General features: G+C 42.0%; 1 protein-coding gene across 2 annotated transcripts in view; it reads right to left on the bottom strand.

Annotated features, from left to right (window-relative positions):
• The window catches only part of PARP4 (poly(ADP-ribose) polymerase family member 4), a 108,649-nt gene that overhangs the window by 49,296 nt on the left and 39,182 nt on the right, over positions 1–20,171 (bottom strand). For both annotated transcript variants that reach the window (XM_042987727.1, XM_042988232.1), the window contains 6 exons: positions 16,384–16,515; positions 15,525–15,611; positions 11,253–11,417; positions 10,538–10,584; positions 10,153–10,231; positions 3,777–3,914 (listed from right to left, as the gene is read on the bottom strand). In XM_042987727.1, the coding sequence (XP_042843661.1) occupies positions 3,777–3,914; positions 10,153–10,231; positions 10,538–10,584; positions 11,253–11,417; positions 15,525–15,611; positions 16,384–16,515 (648 nt within the window). The remainder of the gene's footprint in view (positions 1–3,776; positions 3,915–10,152; positions 10,232–10,537; positions 10,585–11,252; positions 11,418–15,524; positions 15,612–16,383; positions 16,516–20,171) is intronic.

Genomic DNA, 20,171 nt, shown 5'->3' with positions numbered 1-20,171 from the left:
ATGCTTGTAGCGATGTCTCTGGTACTTTGTCTCACAGGACCCCCTTAGGATCTCTTGTAGGGCTGGTTTAGTGGTGACGAATTCCTTCAGTTTTTGTTTGTTTGGGAAGACCTTTATCTCTCCTTCTATTCTAAATGACAGACTTGCTGGATAAAGGATTCTCGGCTGCATATTTTTTCTGTTCATCACATTGAAGATTTCCTGCCATTCCTTTCTGGCCTTCCAAGTTTCAGTAGAGAGATCGGTCACGAGTCTTATAGGTCTCCCTTTATATGTTAGAGCACGTTTATCTCTAGCTGCTTTCAGAATTTTCTCTTTATCCTTGTATTTTGCCAGTTTCACTATGATATGTTGTGCAGAAGATCGATTCAAGTTATGTCTGAAGGGAGTTCTCTGTGCCTCTTGGATTTCAATGCCTTTTTCCTTCCCCAGATGCGGGAAGTTCTCAGCTATTATTTCTTCAAGTACACCTTCAGCACCTTTCCCTCTCTCTTCCTCCTCTGGAAGACCAGTTATGTGTAGATTATTTCTCTTTAGTGCATCACTTAGTTCTCTAATTTTCCCCTCATACTCCTGGATTTTTTTATCTTTTTCTCAGCTTCTTCTTTTTCCATAATTTTATCTTCTAGTTCACCTATTCTCTCCTCTGCCTCTTCAATCTGAGCCGTGGTTGTCTCCATTTTATTTTGCAGCTCATTGATAGCATATTTTAGCTCCTCCTGGCTGTTCCTTAGTCCTTTGATCTCTATAGCAAGAGATTCTCTGCTGTCCTTTATACTGTTTTCAAGCCTAACGATTAATTTTATGACTATTATTCTAAATTCACTTTGTTATATTGTTTAAATCATTTTTGATCAGTTCGTTAGCTGTTGTTATTTCCTGGACGTTTTTCTGAGGGGAATTCTTCCGTTTCATCATTTTGGATAGTCCCTGGAGTGGTGCGGGACTGCGGGGCACTTCCCCTGTACTGTCTTGAATAACTTGCGTTGGTGGGCGGGGCCACAGTCAGACCTGATGTCTGCCCCCAGCCCACCGCTGGGGCCACAGTCAGACTGGTGTGTGCCTTCTCTTCCCCTCTCCTAGGGGCGGGATTCACTGTGGGGTGGCGTGGCCTGTCTGGGCTACTTGCACACTGCCAGGCTTCTGGTACTGGGGATCTGGTGTATTAGCTGGATTGGCAAGGTGCACAGGGGTGGGAGGGGCAGGCTCAGCTCGCTTTTCCTTTGGAGATCCACTTCAGGAGGGGCCCTGCGGCACTGGGAGGGAGTCAGACCCACCGGAGGGATGGATCCGCAGAAGCACAGCATTGGGTGTTTGGGCAGTGCAAGCAAGTTCCCTGGCAGGAACTGGTTCCCTTTGGGATTCTGGCTGGGGGATGGGCGAGGGACATGGCGCTGGCAAGCGCCTTTGTTCCCCGCCAAGCTGAGCTCTGTCGTCCAGGGCTCAACAACTCTCCCTCCCGTTGTCCTCCAGCCCTCCCGTTCTCCGAGCAGAGCGCTTAGCTTATAACCTTCCAGATGTCAAGTCCCGCTTGCTGTTGGAATACACTCCGTCTGGCCCCTTCCCTTTTGCAAGCCAGACTGGGGGGCTCTGCTTGGCCGTCGGGCCGCCCCTCTGCCCCGGCTCCCTCCCGCTAGTCCGTGGAGCCTGCACCGCCTCTCCAGCCTTCCTACCCTCTTCTGTGGGCCTCTCATCTGCGCTTGGCTCCGGAGACTCCGTTCTGCTAGTCTTCTGGTGGTTTTCTGCGTTATTTAGGCAGGTGTAGGTGGAATCTAAGTGATCAGCAGGACGCGCGGTGAGCCCAGCGTCCTCCTATGCCGCCATCTTCCCAGGATCCTCCTGTCATTATATTCTTAAGCTCCAGACTTTCTGTTTGGTTCTTTTTTATGGTTTCTATTTCTATTAAACTTCTCGTTTTGTTCACATGTTGTTTCCCTGATTTCATTTAGTTGTTTATCTGTGTTCCCTTGTATTGTATGGAGTTTTCTTAAGGTGATTATTTTGAGTTTGTTGTCAGCAAATCATAGATCTACATTTCTTTGGGGTCAATTACAGGAGCTTTGTTAGTTTCCTTTGGTGATGTCATGTTTGCCTAATTCTTTTTTTTTTCCTAATTTTTTAATGTTTATTATATATTTTTAAGAGAGAGAGACAGAGCATGAGCAGAGGAAGGCAGAGAGAGAGGGAGACACAGAATCTGAAGCAGGCTTCAGGCTCTGAGCTGTCAGCACAGAGCCCAACACGGGGCTTGAACTCACGAACAATGATCATGACCTGAGCCAAAGTCGGATGCTTAACCGACTGAGCCACCCAGGCGCCCCTGTTTGCCTGATTCTTCATGATCTACATAACCTTGCACTGGTATCTGTGCATAACCTTGCACTAGTTTGGCAGGTAAAGACCTTTTCCTGTTGGCTCCCTGGTTGGTGCATTTACCTCTGGAATCACAATTGTGCAGAATTGGAGTCAATTTTGAGGCTGTTCCTAAGTCTATAGTGTGGTCTGCAGCTGATATTCTTGTTACCAGAGGGTTGAGCACGTCTGGTCCCTGGGTGGGTGGATCTGCCTCGGAACCTGTTCGGTAGAGTCACCTGGGATGAGAATCCACTTCAGAGTCCACAGGTTCTCAGTCATCAGACCTATTACCAGGTACATGGATGGGTGTAGCTTCCACTAGGTCCCTGGAAGTACTCCTGCCTAGTTGCTGGATGAGTCTCTAGTGGACAAGATTGGCCCTGGACTACAGTTGAGAGGGGCTGGAACCAAGCACCACAACTGTTTCAGGTTCCACAGCCATGACTGGCATCCGCAGAGTTGGCTCTGAAGGTGAAGATAGATGTGTTCCGTGGGGTCTCTGGGTGGACCGACCCTCCATAGCTGGAGGGCTGAAGCAGAGTATAAGGCCCTTTCTGGATCTCCTGAGGTGCAGACATGAGTATCCAATAGGTCCTATGCCAACAGGACTGCTTGTGGACTGCGGCCAGGAGGGGGTTAGAGCCGAGAATTTTCAGAATCTTCTGACAGCCTTTTCAGAATCTTCAAGGTTGTAGATGGAAGTGTCCCTGGACTCACAGGCTTGCTTGAAGACTGTGACTGTGAGGAGGCTGGAGCCAAGTATAGGGTACTTTCAGGATATCTGGGGGCACAGATGGTGCCTGCAGCCAGGACCATGGTCAGCAAGTCAGCCGCCTGGGTGCAAGCCTGTCTTTTCAAAACAGTTCTCCTCACTTTTGAGCTGTATTGGCATTTCCAAATCTCCTAACTGGATCCCAAAGTTCCCAAATGGCACTTTGTCCATGGATAGATGCCAAATAATTGTTGTTGGCGGGGGGATACATGTGAAGGACATCTTGTTGGGCCATCTTGCTGATGTCATTCTCGATTTTTATTCTAATAAGAGATTCTTTGTCATAGGGACACAAATGGTCTTATGGCCATAAATAATTTTGTATCTGTTTTTACAGTATCAATATTTAAAAACTACAAAAATACACAGACTAACAATGTAATGTCTGAAGGCATTTTTTGTTTTCAGTGGGGATTAAGGTAAAAAATAAAGTCATTATAGAGAAACATGCCACATGAGGAACTTGGTTGAAACCTCAGAAGTTTATCAATCCAGATCCCGTAAGTATTTTTAGTTGTAAAATCTTGGAATGGTGAGAGTTCATTTTGCAATGCTAGTTTTCCAGGACTAACAGTAACTTCCAAATTTAAATAATGTATTTGAAATATTTTTTTAATAGTGTCTCATTTTTAAGTAAGAAGGACCATACCTCACTTTCTTTTTCTGGATGTTTTTCGACCCACATTCTTGGGAGATGTGCATCAGATAAACCGACATGAAGGGAGAATCCATTGCTGTCTAAGGAGCTACCGTCCATGGTGCTAATTACAGCTTTGCAGTCTGTACTCTACAAAACAAACAACAATGACAACAAAGTAAATAATGGAATAATACCATAGTATCAGTTTGAAGTTGCCTTTCAAGTAGCAAACCCTTGCATAATTTATATAACTCCATTAGCAATCAACATTGTAGTCATAAATTCTAAAATTATGATGTTTTGAGAAGTGTGACCATTATTATATCAGTTACCCTCCTGAAATGCTAAGGTTGATGTACACAGTCAAATTCAGATACGTTTAAGACAGTCTCAAGTCCTGGATCCTAAGGTTATAGGTCTATGTATTCAGTTAGAACTATCTGGATATAGCAGAAAGTATACTAGATAATCATAACTTAGAATAGTATAAAAAGAAACTTCAATGGAAATCTTATAATTATGGCTAATTCTTTTTTTTTTTAAAGCAAATGTATTTGTAGGTCATGTTGAATAGGGCAAAACCTATAGAGGGGACATCATGCAGGATCCAGATTAGACTGGAGTTATTTCAGGCACATGGGTGAAGAGTTTCATCCTATCCTTAGTGAGAAGGAAAAAGAGATTTGTAATTCACTGTGTGTTCAGGTTCTTATTTCAGAGTATGAGTTCAGTTATCAAGATAAAATTTTATCTTCATAAAATTTTAAATAAAAGAATCTATGTAGATATTCTTACACGGCTATCTGCTGTCAAATCATCTGGAATACAAAACACACAAGTGCAGGGAAGATGCCCCTGTTCAGAGCCTAGATGAGGTCAGCTACATTAGATGTGCACTTTGCTCATGCTCTCTATGAAAAAATGAACAAATATCAGGTGGAACTTTCAAATTTTAAAGCTGTCCATCAATAAAATGAACTCCTTAATAAAGTAGTGCATTCCCCACTGCTAGAATTGTTTAAGCAAAGACAATTAACCATGTTTCTGGGATATTATACAGGGACTTCCTGCATTAAGGCAAAAAACTTTTTTTCCATTCTAAGAATGTGGGTTTCTGTTACCTAAATTTCTTCTACATAAATTGATTGGCTTTTATGATGTTATATTGTGGGTTTTCTTTTCCTTAAAGATTTTCTTTTATTCTTTAACATGAATACGTGTAGAATAAAGTGTTTGATTAACAAAAGGGGGAAAGGAGATACAATTTGCCTCCAAATGACAATCCTTATCAATGAGAAAATTAAGTCATTTGACTTCTCATATAGCACTGAGACTGTATAGAGAACTATGGGTAGATGATTCAAGATGCTATAATAAATTTGTCAAGTGGAAGATAAATTGAAAGATAAGAAGGAAGGTATGAATAGAAGAAAATTTGTCCGTAACAGAACCAAGGATGTTTTTGAAGCTTATGGAAACAGATTGATTAATTGTACCTGAAACAGAGTGACAAAATGATGACTATAATTTGTAGAGGATCAGAAATATGACATAGATTGTGATTCTGACAGATTAATTTTTTAAAATTAATGTTATCTTTTAGTATTTTGTTGGTGGATTCTATAATGTTTTGCTATGAAAAAATGTGTGTGCTACATCTCTTATTAGGAATGCCCTCTCTTACTTGCTAAATTTGGAAGATGATATGACTTGCATGAAGATTAATATTTATAATTATTTAGGTTGTCACTATGTGACTTCCATTGGTCCAATGAATGATTTTTAATCACTTTATTAAGAGATAGAAAATAGCTTTCCCATGTGTTCTGAACTCCTTAGTATGCCCTACAAACTACCTCATTTAATATGACAAGGTGTTTAGTAAAAAAAAAAAAAATTATGTCCCATATATACAGACATCCTTTATTCTGTAGGAAAGATGAATTTCTTGATATGTACCAGGCATTGGTGAAGCAAATTAAAATTGAGTGATTCCCTGGATTTATAGTTAACTCTCATATTTTATGGCCTTTTTAAAAACTAATTTTAGTGCAAATTATCCCAGAAATACTGCAGAAAAAATGTCTAGAAGCATAACGACTACATACAGTAAAGCCCTAGTAATAAATTATTAAACTATTTAAGCATTGGCTGTTAGCCCTAGGCGCAACTCTAAAATTATGGTTCCACAGAATTTTCTAACATCTTCTAAAACAAACTCCAAGTTGTAATACAGTCTTCTACTTCATATCAAAATTATATAAACATAATAAGTGATCCTGAATAATATGCGTCTAACAAAAGAAATATCCATTATTCTGGATATTTATTCTGTATTTATAATAATATTATATAGTATTTATTATACAGTATTCTGATAAATTAATGTGCCATCTTATTTCAAATTCAGACAAATGTTAAAATATTATGTAGCAAGCAACACATATGAAATACTGAATGATCAACTAAATGGAGGCTTTACTGTGTTCAACCACTCTCATCCACCAATAAAAATTTTAAAATTACATATCATATATGCAAATTACTCCATTTTTCAAGCTTATAATAATCTTTGGGTCCTCTCACATAAATAAACAAATACTTAAAATATGTTGGTTTTTTCCCATATATCCCTGTACATTGTTTTTTTTTTTTAATTTTAACTTGTTTTATTTTTTATTTTTTTAAAATTTACAACCAAATTAGTTAGCATATACTGCAACAATGATTTCAGGAGTAGATTCCTTAGTGTCCCTTACCCATTTAGCCCATCCCCCCTCCCAAAACCCCTCCAATAACCCTCAGTTTGTTCTCCATATTTATGAGTCTCTTGTGTTTTGTCCCCCTCCCTGTTTTTATATTATTTTTGTTTCCCTTCCCTTACGTTCATCTGTTTTGTTTCTTAAAGTCCTCATATGAGTGAAGTCCTATGATTTTTGCCTTTCTCTGACTGACTAATTTCACTTAGCATAATACCCTCCAATTCCATCCATGTAGTTGCAAATGGCAAGATTTCATTCTTTTTGATTGCCGGGTAATACTCCAATGTATATATATACCACATCTTCTTTATCTATTCATCCATCGATGGACATTTGGGCTCTTTCCATACTTTGGCTACTGTTGATAGTGCTGCTATAAACATGGGGATGCATGTGTCCCTTCGAAACAGCACACCTGTATCCTGTGGATAAATGCCTAGTAGTGCAATTGCTAGGTTGTAGGGTAGTTCTATTTTTAGTTTTTTTGAGGAACCTCCATACTGTTTTCCAGAGTGGCTGCACCAGCTTGCATCCCCAATTATGACTAATTCTTAAATTACGTTTTCATAAACATAGAATCACTTTTGGAAATGTGAATTATATGCTTTAAACAATAAAGGCAATGTGATAGACTGTGAAATGGCCTCAAGGTTTTTCCATTCCTGTGTGCTGGCCCCTTTGCAATGCAACTTTGCAGCTCTTCCTGTCAGGAAGTGGCCTTTCTCTGCCTTTGAATCCAAAGTTGGCCAGTGTGACTTGCTTTGGTCAATGGGATATTGGCAGATGTGATGCAAGAGGCTTGGAAAATGTTTGTGCAGTGAGTTTCGCCTTCCCCTGTTGCTGTTGAGAACTCTCCCACTACCATACGCATGAAGCTGAGCTAACCTGATGAAGAGAGACACGTGGTCGTCATCCCAAATGACACCAGGCCAACAGCCAGGTATTAGAATAAGACCATTCTAGAACATCTTGCCCCAGCCAAGCCAGTGCAGCCCATTAGAACTGCCCAGCCATGGGGTGCCTGGGTGGCTCAGTCAGCTAAGCGTCCGACTTCGGCTCAGGTCACGATCTCGCAGTTCGTGGGTTCGAGCCCCGCGTCGGGCTCTGTGCTGACAGCTCAGAACCTGGAGCCTGTTTCAGGTTCTGTGTCTCCCTCTCTCTCTGACCCTCCCCTGATCATGCTCTATCTCTCTCTGTCTCAAAAATAAATAAACGTTAAAAAAAAAAAAAAAGAACTGCCCAGCCAATTCACAAAACTGTGAGAAATAATAAATGTTATTGTTTTAAACCATAAAGTTTTGAGATTGTTTGTTTCAGAGCAAAAGCTACCTGATGCAGAGGGCTTCTTGTTCAGGATGGACTAAATGCATGTGTTTATCTCCATTCTCTACCAAAATCCTAAAACCCCCTACCATAAGAGGGAATCAATTAGAGGGTATCAACCCTTAAAGACATGGAGAGTAGGAACGAAGACGATCGCAGATGAGAGATCTTAACAAAGCTGACAGAGGTGTGGTGGAAGGTGTACAGAGAGTGGAAGAAGCTACCAACTGGGTGGAGGACTGCAGCGACCCAGGAAGGGTCACACCTTGGAGGTACTGCAGAAAACAACAGTACTAGTGAGGAGACTATGCACTCAGTTGCCTTGGTGCAGACCTCCTCCCTGCTCTAAGTAGCCAAGCAGCTAGCTCCGATAGCTAGCGCCCTGTTCTCTCGATTAAGGAAACTGAAGATTCATTACTTACAGAAATTCAAGCAAAGAGTATCTACAGGAATCCTAGGTGTACCGAAGCATAGGTGTGCAGTGACGTCAACTGGGGAAGGACATGCAAGGTGGCATCCTAAGTGTGGGCCCCTCAGTCCCTCTCCCCAGTCATACTTTATGAATACCCTAGAGGAGTTCTGAATAACTGCAGAAAGGCTAAAACACTACCATGAGACTCACCATCAAACAGCCAGCCAGTTGCCAGGGCCTCCCGTGCAGGGCCTCCCATCCACTCGCCCTACCTCACAGCATCTAGCTAGCTTTGTGTGTGTCTCAGTTAGACACGAGCACAGAGGGGTCACCCAGGCATTTGAGGAAAAGCCTCTAACACAAAATATAGAGAACAAAAAGCAAAAGCCAGAAGGAAAAGAGAGCTCAAAGAAAAAGGACACAACACAGGGAAGAGAAGAAAAAATGTATTTTCAGAGAGACAAGAAAGAGAAGGTACTGCATTCATGAAACACACAAAGATGCTATAAAAAAGGAATATTCATTCATTCATTCATTCATTCATTCATTCATTTATATTTTAGAGAGAGAACACATGAGGGAGAGGCAGAGGGAGAGAGAGAATCCCAAGCAGGCTCCATGCTCAGTGCAGAGCCTGATGTGGGACTCGATCTCATGACCCTGGAATCATGACCTGAGCCAAAATCAAGAGTTGGACACTGAACCGACTGAGCCACCCAGGTGCCCCCCAATAGTAATATTTACAGAGCAGAAAAGAGCTCTTGCAAATTAAAAATATTAGAACTAAAATAAAAGTCTCAGTAGAATGGTTGGAATTTAAAATTGAAAAAATCACTCAGAAAGTAGAACAAGAAAACAATACAATGGTCAACAGGAGAAAAAAAAGAAAGAAAACAAGAGGCTCCATCCAGGGGACACCTGATTGAAAGGCAATGCAAAAGGTACAGGAGAGAGGAACAACTTATTTTTAAAAATATAACAAAAATTTCCAGCACTAAAGGCTACGAGTTGCATACAATGAATGAGTATCACCTTCTTATAAAATTTCAGAATACCAGGGATAAACAGAAGATCTGAAATTCTTGTAGAAGTTAAAACAAAACAAAACAGATTACATACAAGGAATGGGGGATAAGAATAGCATTTAAGTTCTCAGAAGTAACACTAGAAGCTAGAAGATACCGTTTTCAGTATTTTCAGAGGGTGATTTTCAACCCGAGATGAAAACCTCAACAAATGATCAGCATTAACACATGGGATGAGGACAGCTTCAGGCACTGCTGCCCACACACTCCACCTACTCAGGAAGTGAATGGAGGCTGTGCTCTGCCAATGGAAGGAGTAACACAAGAAAGAGGGTAAGGAACAAAAGTCCTGCAAAGGAGAATCAGAAAAGAAAGGCCCTGGGACAACCCCTGCCCTGCAGTAACCAGGCTGGGCTACAGTGGAGACACGGAAAAGGAAGAGGGTCTCAGGGGGAAAACATTTCCGAATTACTGGGAGCATTCAGCAGTGAAAAACAGTATTCCGAAGAGTTTCAATCTGTGTGCGACTGAGGGTAGCGGAGCGGCAAGATAATCAGATTTTCATCTACCGCAGTAAGAAGCCAAAAAAATACTTTTGAAATAGATGAGTCAAGAACAAGCAGTAAAAAAATGTATCATTCACAACTTTGGAGGCCAGCAGAAAGGAGGTAAAGTATTTAAAGTGGTTCACTGTCTCTGGAGGCGGGTCTGGAAGCGGCAGGGTAGAACCGACTGCAGCTTGTTGTAGAAGCCATTGTTAGCATTATGATTACGTAACTTTTTAAGCCATCAAGTATTGCCTTGATAAAATAAAACTATGCTAAAATAAGAGCTCTTAGAGAATAAACCAAAGATTTACTAACCTTTTGTTTCAGTTCATGTGTATCACTAGAAATGAATTCAATCACATATGGCATCTCAATGGACATACACAAAGAGAAGCTACCAAAAAAGAAGAGAAAGTTGTCTGAGTCTATAATCTTAAATATTAAACAACTACTTGTAGTCATTTTTTAAAATTATATATATATATACACATATATAATATACATATAAATATCATATATAAATATGTATATATAATTTTAATATACATATTTAAATATACATATTTATATATAATTTTTAAGTTACATATAAATACATATATATAATACATATGTAAATATGTATATATACATAATTTTAAATGAAAATTTAAAACCAGTCCATTCAATGACTGGTGGGTTTTATATTTTTGGTACTAACCTTTGCTTTGTTCCTATTTCCTTTACATAAATCTTCTCTACTGTATCCTGTTAAAAGAAAAATATACATGTATAACTAAGTATCTACTAAGTTTCACAATGAGACCTCAAAGCTGAAAGTAGTGTTGCCAAGGCCACAACCTACAGCAGCTATGAGACAGCTGGTCTCATGTTGGAGTGGCGAGACACAGAACATTTGGTCATGGAAAAACAGTAACTTCTAAAATGCAACTGATATTGGGGATTATTTATGACCATTTTCATAGAGATTTTCAACTATACATATATCTCTATGAGTGTATATGCACACATATACCTATACACCTATATATACATATACACATACACATAGAAACACAGTTTATATAAATACATACAAAATAGGAACAAAGTGTTAACCAGTAGCTTTGGGCTACTATCTCTGGCAATGGAATTAAGGGTTGTTTAAATTTTCCTCTTTGGTTTCTTGGCATTCTTTATGCTTATCTAAATTATTCATAATGAACATGTAAGTAGAGACACAAAAATTTTTTAAGTGACTGAACAGAATAAAAATATGATACCCATTGAGTGTAACTGTGCCTTGTATCTATATGCAGAAATGTCAGCAAAACGGATTTTGCACCACAAAGATTAGATTATTTTGGATACTTTTTCTTCCCTGTGAATAAATCACCAAAAAAAAGCTTCTTTAAATCTTTCTTAAGCATACGAACCTGACTGTTTTCATTCAAAGCTCTGTCCTGTTGCCAGGGTGCTACGGTGGCGGGCATGAAGAAGACGGCCCTGGTGCCTTGGATGCTGAGTTCCATGATGTAGGTAATTTTGATCAGGACCTTAGCCTTAGGGGGTAGATTTCCAACACTAACAGTAAAAACATCCTGAAATAGAAACACATTACTCAGCTTTCCACTCAAAAGCATATGCATTCTATGCTAGTTAATCCCCCCTATTACATGAGCCACTTAAATTACAATCTGCCAGAGTCTTCCTCAGAAAATGAGCATATACCATTTTGTAGTGCTAAAGGAGAATCCTGGAGCGGGTCCCCAGGGGTGGGAACGGTGTGACATCTACAAGGGGCAGAGGGAGGGGAGGCCCCCTGGAAGCAGGACCCCACCCTGACTGGGGAGCCTCACCGTCCTCATCCTCGCACAGAGGCCCTGGGCACGGGGCTCTGCACAGCCAGCCTCCACACAGCCCCTTCTGGAAGGGCCTGTAGCCTCTCCGACCTCCACAGCATCTGGCGGTAATTCTGTCAGGAGCCAGAGAGCTTCAGCAGTTCTCGCTAACTTGCTCCTCACTTAATTCTTTCACCCTACAGTTTACTCATCATTTTATTTAGAAAAGGCATTTCATTTTCTTTTAAAGGGGCATTATAATCACTGCATAAGGAGACAGACTCATGAATGACTAGGGCAGAAAAAAGAACAGATCTATTTTTTCTGATCCTACACAGAGAAGCTCTTAATACCCCAAGCGTATCTTCCGTTCTGCTTGACTGTACTGCCATAAAATTCAGTATGTTTAGGAGCATATAATACTAATGATAATATCCATTTGCAAGAACACCCAATGAAGAAATGGATTCCAACGAAGGGATAAACAATGGAGAGATGATTCGTAAACAGTGTTTGTCCTTGAAAGAAGTGCATAAAAACCTGGGGCTCATTTGAGGGACTGCCACGGGAATAGAGTGGGGCTGCACTTCCGTTTCTATGTAGGCTGCAGACGCAAGATGTCACTTCTGTTGCAACAAGCCGGATAATCTACAAAACTGTAACTTGTCTTGAACTGCCAGAACACTGAGTTGCAAGGCAGCCAAGTGAACTGAATTCCAAAGAGTGATGAGCCCCTCAAGGCACAGATGGGGCACGGGAACTGTGGATTCCCCTACGGGCTCCGAGGGGGCTAGCATCTTGGTCTGGAGTAACAGGGAAGCTAGCCCTCACTCGGCAGCTTCCGTCCACGGAGGCTGGGCCCTTGATTCAGCTTCTCCCAGCTTCCGACTTGGCCTCGAAATTTCCTCTGCATTTCCTCATTAACTCTTTATTTACCCTTTCCTGTTACTTCCCTGCTTAAATATTTGGGACGACAAACTAGACCTCTATCTTTGTAAATAGTGTATGAAGAGTAGTGAGGCAGATATGCACTGTTGCCAGAGGAGCAGAAAGCAGTGGTACCTGTCCTGGGTGAAGGCAAGGACAACTGTAGTTTTCCCTTACGTGGAGAGACCCTGAAGCCAAGGCTTTTTAAACATACGTGTCTTTTAAGTTAAGCAAACAGGGGCACCTGGCTGACTCAGTCAGTAGAGCATGCTACTCTTGATCTCAGGGTCATGAGTTCAAGTCCCATGCTGGGCATAAAGCTTACTTAAAAAAGAAATTAAGCGAGCAGATGGAGTCTGGACATTCCAAGCAGAAGAATGAGGGCCTCTGCAAATGGCATTATGTTTTCAAGATGACGAATAATAGCTCAGGCTCACTGGGGTTTGAAGTGGGAGGAAGGACGTAGTGCAATGAGGCTGAGGCAGGTGAGGCCAGGCTTGGGAGGGTCTTGGGCACCGTACTGATGGGCTGAGGGGATGACGGTGGGCCCCACAGTAGTGGCCATAGGAGAGGTGGTGAGATGGGCAGGCCTCCTAAGCTGGTAAGAAACCTGAACAGATGATTACTTGGAGATGGACGATGGACAACAGGGAAGGGAGGACCGAAGGGTGATGCCCTGGGTTCCCGCCTGGCCGACTGCGTAAGTGGTGACGCCATTATTACCACCAGAAAAACAGGAGAAGGAAACAGTTTGGAGGGGAAGGGAGGGGAACGAAATCAGCTTTAGACCTATCGCCTAATAAATACGTGTGGTTTTTAAAAATATTTTCAATTACGGACTTCATGACCACTCCACCTCGTTCTTTTTAACCTTACTTCAAAATGCACTAAATATAAGATTAATTTAGATAGATATATCCTAAAGGTGGGCCAAGGCAAAATTGAGTCTAGTAATTTTGACAGACTCTTTATTGTGCCTTAATCCCAGGAATCTTAGGAAGAGAAAAAACTGTACACTTTAAAGCTGAATTAGACTTAAGCTTCCTCAAGCCAGAAAGCTAGGGAATCTGGGCATGGCAGCTCAGGTCTTTTTCTGCTTTCCCTTTGCCAACCAACACTTACAGGCAGGGTCCCAGGGCTGCATCCTTGCATGATGCCCAATGTGTCACCATGTCAATTTAGGGCCTCCCACGATGACTCCCAGATCCCCACGCCCAGTGCAGACCTTTCTCCTGATGCCTGACCAGCTGTCTCAGGGACCTGTCCCCACAAAGTCCCATCAGTCTCTTAGACTCATCATCTCCTCCTGCACTTGTCACTTCCACACCCACGAAGCATCTGCTTCTCTCAAATCCCTGCCTTGATGAACAGCCACACTGATCCCAGTGTTACTCTTGACTCGTTTCTGCCTGCCACACCCTCCAATCTGGCTTCAGTCTGTGCCCTCCACCGCCCTGGCATCTTTCGGATGTGCTGCATCCTCTCCGTTTCCACTGTCACTACCTCAGCAGTTTAGTTTGGGCCCTCATCCCACCTCTTGCCTAGATTACCACAAGGGCCACCCAACTCCTCTCCGTGACAGTCTGCATGTTCGTGTCCCCCCCCAAACCCATAGGTTGAAACCCTGACACCCACTGGGATGGTATTAGGAGGTGCGGCCTTTGGGAAGTAATCAGGTTTCAATGAGGCCTCATGATGGAATTAGTGTCCCCATAAGAAGAGGAAGAGACTAGCACCTACTCTCTGCTATATGAGGAAACCAGGAAGAAATCCACCATCATCATTTTGGACCTCCCTCCCTTCAGAACTGTAAGAAATAAGTGTTTGTTGGTAAAGCCAACTTAGCAAACTAGACAATCTCCCCTGCCCCGAGGTGTCCCTCAGGCCACTCCAACCTTCTCATCACCACTTGAGTGTTCTTTCTCAAAGGCAATTCTTATCAGTGTCACCCCAGCCAAGTTGAAATATTTCTATTTTCCCAAGGAACCATGCTTTTTCAGGTCTGTTACAGCCTGTGTATGTGTCTCCCCTCTGTCTGCAGGCCCTTACCTCTTAGGTTACCTGGAGAATTCCTGCTTATCTTTCAAAAGAAGAAATCTAGTAGGCATGGTAACTGTACCTGCTTCCAGATTCTCCACAATTTTATCCCTATGAAAGCAATTAATCAGAATGAAAAGAATCTGGACCTGTCTCCGGACTCTGCAGAAATGCCTCCCTGGGATATGATTTGGTGGAAACTGGATAAATTGCTACGTAGGCTTAGTTCTAAGAAAAATGTATACGCAGTGGACCCTTGAACAACATGGGGGTTAAGGGCACTGATCCCCATACAGCCAAAAATCTGCTTATAACTTTTGGCTCCCTAAAGATTTAACTACTAATAGCCTATTGCTGATTGGAAGCCTTACTGATAACATAAACAGTCAATTACCACATGTTTTGCATGCTATATGTTATATACTATAATCTTACAATGAAGTAAGTTGGAGAAAAGAAACTGTTCCTAAGAAAATCATAAGGAAGACAAATTTACAAGGCTGTACTGTATTTATCCAAAAAAATCTGCCTAAAAGTGCATCTATGCAGTTCAAACCTCTGTTGTTCAATGGTCAACCGTATATTACACTCTTTTACCAGAAGATGAAGATTACGTACCCCAAATGTATTTTCATTGTCACTTCTGGGAAACTCGGTTCCCAAGGACAGAAGTAGCTGTTCTTATTTGTTTGGCAATTCTGACACCGTTTCCTCCCGCATTCAGGTAAGCCAAATGGTTCTGACCAGCTTGACCTCCCCTCACTAATGGCAAGTTAAACTCTAGGCCTAAAACAGCATAAATTATCCCAGTTTCTACTATGAATTTCATGTTTCAAGTCCTATTCCAACTCTTTCTCCCTTCTGGTAAGTATGTTAGAGGAATGCATGAATATCAAGCCCTACGGGTGCATCCTGGTCCATCAAGTAAGCGCCATGGCCTTGACTGATGGCTTCTCGGTATTCACGGCGGGCTGCTTCCTTCTCTTTAACCTGGAAAAGATTATTTTCAAGCCAGTCATAACATGAATAGTGATTTCAGACTTTAACAAGAAAAACTTCATCAATATTTATTAAAACCTATGCAAAACCAGAAAACTAAGCGTCTAAGGTGAAATGAAACCTATATAAAGTGGTCGTTAAAATGTAATTACCTAATAAGAATTTGAATATTAAAAGGCCAAAATGATGATGTTGGGACCAAAATATTTCAGTCAATAGTGAAAAAAATATTTGATTGGGATTTTATGTTGAACAAAAATAATAAGTTAAATCTTAAATTTAATAAAATAGCAGTTATTGCAATTGTGGGCTAATCCTTAGAATAAACAAAGAATGTATCACTTGTTATTTCTTTTGGTACACCCTTTCTTACAACAATAGCCATCACCTCAGTCCGTCTGTTACAGCAGGGCGCAGAGGGTCATTGTTTGCAAAACTGTATAAGGGCTTCACCAATTTTCCAATGTGCCTCTCTTAAACTTTTGATACTGAAATTGATCTTTTCTGAAGTGCTAGGCAAAGAATTTGCAAGGCACTGACTGATGAACACTGGACGGACAGGAACAGAAACCAGTTAATCAGGGAGGGATGCGTCCCAGGAAGCCAACTGTCCAAGTGCTTGGTTCTTCAAAGATTATTTCTGTCTTATGACAAGGTTGCTACTCAACCTTATAGCTATGGGGACTCAGATGAGAAACATTTGAGTAAATGGGAAACTTACTTTGAAACCAAAGAGCGATCGCAGTGCATTTTCTCCCCTTACCTCTCCTACTATGTGTTTCCCATTGATGAATGCTTCAAAACCACAGACAGCTGCCTTATCATCCAAGGGAAAAATATATTTTGCCTCAATGGGCACAGAACTTTGATTTGTATATGTCTGAAAAACAATGACCTGAAGAAGAACAAAAAATCCACGTACTTGATGAAACCATATGGAACAACATTTGCAGGAACAACTATTAACGGAAACTACAATGTATATTTTCTTTCAATTGCTTGAATTTGCATCATGTCCCTCAAACTCCCAATCCTGGCTTCAGGGGCTAGAGCATTCTACAGTTACTGTGTAGAGTCCATGTTACATTATAAAACATAGTAGCTACATCTTTAGGAAATTCATACACACATGGCTAGAATAAAAGTCACTAGTATTACAATATTGCAAACAATGGCTTAACAGAAGCAATGCAACTTCTGTTAAGGCGGCAACAGAATGGTCCCTTCATGTGTGGATCTTGATCTCTCCTTGGTGTCACATGGGCCCAGACACTATTCCAGAAGGGTTCTTATATCTGGCCTGTTTTCAGGTCTTGGCACTTCTTCCTTTACCTCTCTGTGCACAGCCCTCCATGGGTTTTCTCATCCATGCTCATTTCTTCCTGTCTAGACGACTCCTGAATTAATCTTTTCCACTCCTACATGCTGTCTCTATTCCTATCAGATTAATTTTACTAAACGGACTGTGTTCATCACATCACTCCCTTGCTTAAGAAAAGGCCAGTCTTTAAACATTTGAAAATTAAAAAAAAAAACAAAAACACCTAGACATATAATAAACAGTAACATTTAAACATGTGGCAATAATGAGGAAAAAATATTTAACCATTTGTCATTAATAACCTCTGGGAAGAGAGTGAAATGAAAAATTAAAAAGAATAAAGGTGGGATGGCTGGGTGGCTCAGTCTGTTAATGTCTGAGTCTTGATCTATGCTCCGGTCATGATCTCATGGTTCATGAGATCGAACCCTTCTTCAGGCTCTGAGCTGACAGCACGGAGCCTGCTTGGGATTCTGTCTCCCTCTCTCTCTGCCCCTCCCCTGCTTGCTCTCTTTCTCTCTCAAAATAAATAAATAAAACAAAACAAAAAAGAATAAAGGTTATGAACTTATACAAAAAAGCTGTCCACAGCTAGATTCACAGTAAACTGTGCTGCTCCCAGAGAAAAAATGTGCCTCACCAGAGAAAAAATTCAAGGCACATCCATTTAAAAAAGAATTTGATTTTCTCCAAATCAGCAGGTCAGCACCCTCCAGGAGACCCAGTTCTTCAAACAAAGGCCTCACCAGCTGGTGGCAGCCATCTGCTCACCAGGCAGCTCCCTGGAACTGGGGACAGGCCATGGCCCAAGATAACCCCAAAGGATTGAATCCCAGAGTTTCTTGGGCGTCTGGTGACTCCAAGGCATTGTAGAAGGTCAGAGAGCACCCGGCAGAGAAGGCACGCAGATCGCTGACCAGGAGGCTATCCGTGCTCCCGTGCACGGAACTCTCTTCATCTGTCTCTAGGATATCCAGTTTTACCAAACCCCGCAGGGCACCTACGCTCCGCCTGTGATTGATGGATAGGATCAATCTGTCTAACTGTCTTTTGGTTTAGGTTAATGTTTTCATCCTACTCTGTGCATGTCCTGCCTGGATCTAGTCAGCAGGTCTGTCTTCGCATGGGAGCTCCCAGGGGTCAGGCCTATGGCAGCTTCACTCTCTCTGTAATTGTATGACTGAGCACTCAGAAAGCAAGGAATATTTGATAATGATGATAAAAGTATTTTTACTAGGTCTTAGAAGAGAAATAAATACAGTGGTACTAATTTTTGACATCTTAATTTTCCTCCTTCAGATGAAACTACTATTTTAGTTTTATTACTAAACTAAAAACATTAAACTCATTCTAAGAGTCAAGTAAATGAGCCATGAATATACAAGTCCCTGCTGCTGGGCCTCTGTTTGGATATTCAAAGTCAACCTACAGGCCGGCTGTCTAATCACAAATTAGTGGAAAATTCACTGCTAAATCAGGAGTTATTTTTTGGGCAAACTTCCCCATGGAAAAAATCTTCATCAGGTTTAAAATATCAAATGGCACAAGTTTTCTAATCCACAGTAGTGTATACATGACTCTCCTTTTAACATAATCACCATTTGTTTTGTATCTACTGCTTATGAAAAAATGCCCTACTTTACATTCATTATATTTAATCCTCACAATTTTACATATGAGGAAACTGAGGCACAAAGAAGTTAAATAATTTCCTCAAGGTCGTAGAGCTAGAATAGAATGAGCGAGGATATGAAGCTAAGTCTTTCGAACTCCGGATTCTCTGCGCTAGACCGCCGGTTGAGGAGGCTGCCCTCGCGAGTCACGATGATCTGCGTTGAAATCTGCGCTTTATCATACTGTTAACATCTCCGCACATCAGATCCCTCATCTAAACAATGGGCATAATCACAGCAGCCACCTCACAGAGTTTTGGGGAGAATTAAATACAGCCTGTGAAAAACTCAATCCAGGGCCTGACTCATAGGAAGTGGTAACCATGGGGTCACAGCTCCTACGTGGCTCCAAAGAGATTAATATATAGTAGAACATTTACGAGGAGTCCACACCGGGACAGAGACAAAGTCTATAACATTTCCCTGAACCACCTCTGGGATGAGGGTTTGGATCAGAGCGGCCGGAAGGCAATGATCGGATGTATGCAAACTAGTACGAATATCACACACAGCACACCCGCTCCACCGGCCACACCCATTTCCCCAGTTTAAGGCCACCGTGACAGGTAATCTGATTTCCCTCTGCAGAGAGAGGAATATCCCAATACCGGACTCAGATGTTTTTATCTTCCTAAGAGGGCTTGATAGCCGTTCAGTGCAGTCTTCAGTGTTAGGAGCCCACGATGAGGTCAAATCTTAGAAAACAACCTTCACGGCACACTGGCAGTCGACCTGCATGTGTGCCCATGAGCTTGACTTTCTGTCCCATGACCTTGGGGGCACTAGCTGTGAGCTTCTGGCTGCGGCCCAGCACTGCACTTGAGCATTACCTCTCCCCCTCGCCCCTGCTACAGAAGGGGTATCACTCCCCGCTGTGCCATTGTGATTTAGAACAAGAAATATGTATTCGGTCTTCGTGCCTGTTTCTCGCACAGAGCTCCCACAGCTCTCAGCATCTCCCAAGTGAGAAGAACAATGTGGGCATCTCCGTATTCATAACAAACCCCTTTCAACCACATCCGAGTTTATGTTAGAGAGGTGACTTCTGGAGGGGCGCCTGGGTGGCTCAGTCAGTTAAGTGGCTGACTTCGGCTCAGGTCATGATCTCGCAGTTCCTGAGTTAGAGCCCCGCATCAGGCTCTGTGGGACCCGGGACCAGCCTCTGAAGTGACAGCAGGGGAGGAGGGCAGTCCTGCGGGACTAACCTGTGGGACTGGACACTATTTCCAGGCAGACAGTGTCAGAACTGAGTTACTGCTTGGGGGTGTGAACACACATCTCACACTCCCTCTAATGGATCATCAGTGTTTTTCTCGTGCACTGGCTCACACACGTGCCATGATTTCTCTCATCTTAAAAGAAAAAGGAAACCAATCTGATTCCACTTCTCTTCAGTCATGGTCTCATTTTCTCTCCTCTTTCCCCCCATTTTCTTTTGCACTCTAATTAGGCTTTCACCCCCACTGCTCCATCAAAGAGGCAATTGTCAAGATTGTCGATGATCTCCTTATTGCTGAATCCAAAGGTCAAGTCTCGGCCTTGACTCTACCTGATCCG

This window comes from Panthera tigris, chromosome A1 (assembly GCF_018350195.1).
Source record: "Panthera tigris isolate Pti1 chromosome A1, P.tigris_Pti1_mat1.1, whole genome shotgun sequence".
Lineage (NCBI taxonomy): Eukaryota > Metazoa > Chordata > Mammalia > Carnivora > Felidae > Panthera > Panthera tigris.
Note: the sequence above shows the minus strand (reverse complement) of the source record. Positions and strands in the feature narration are given on the sequence as shown.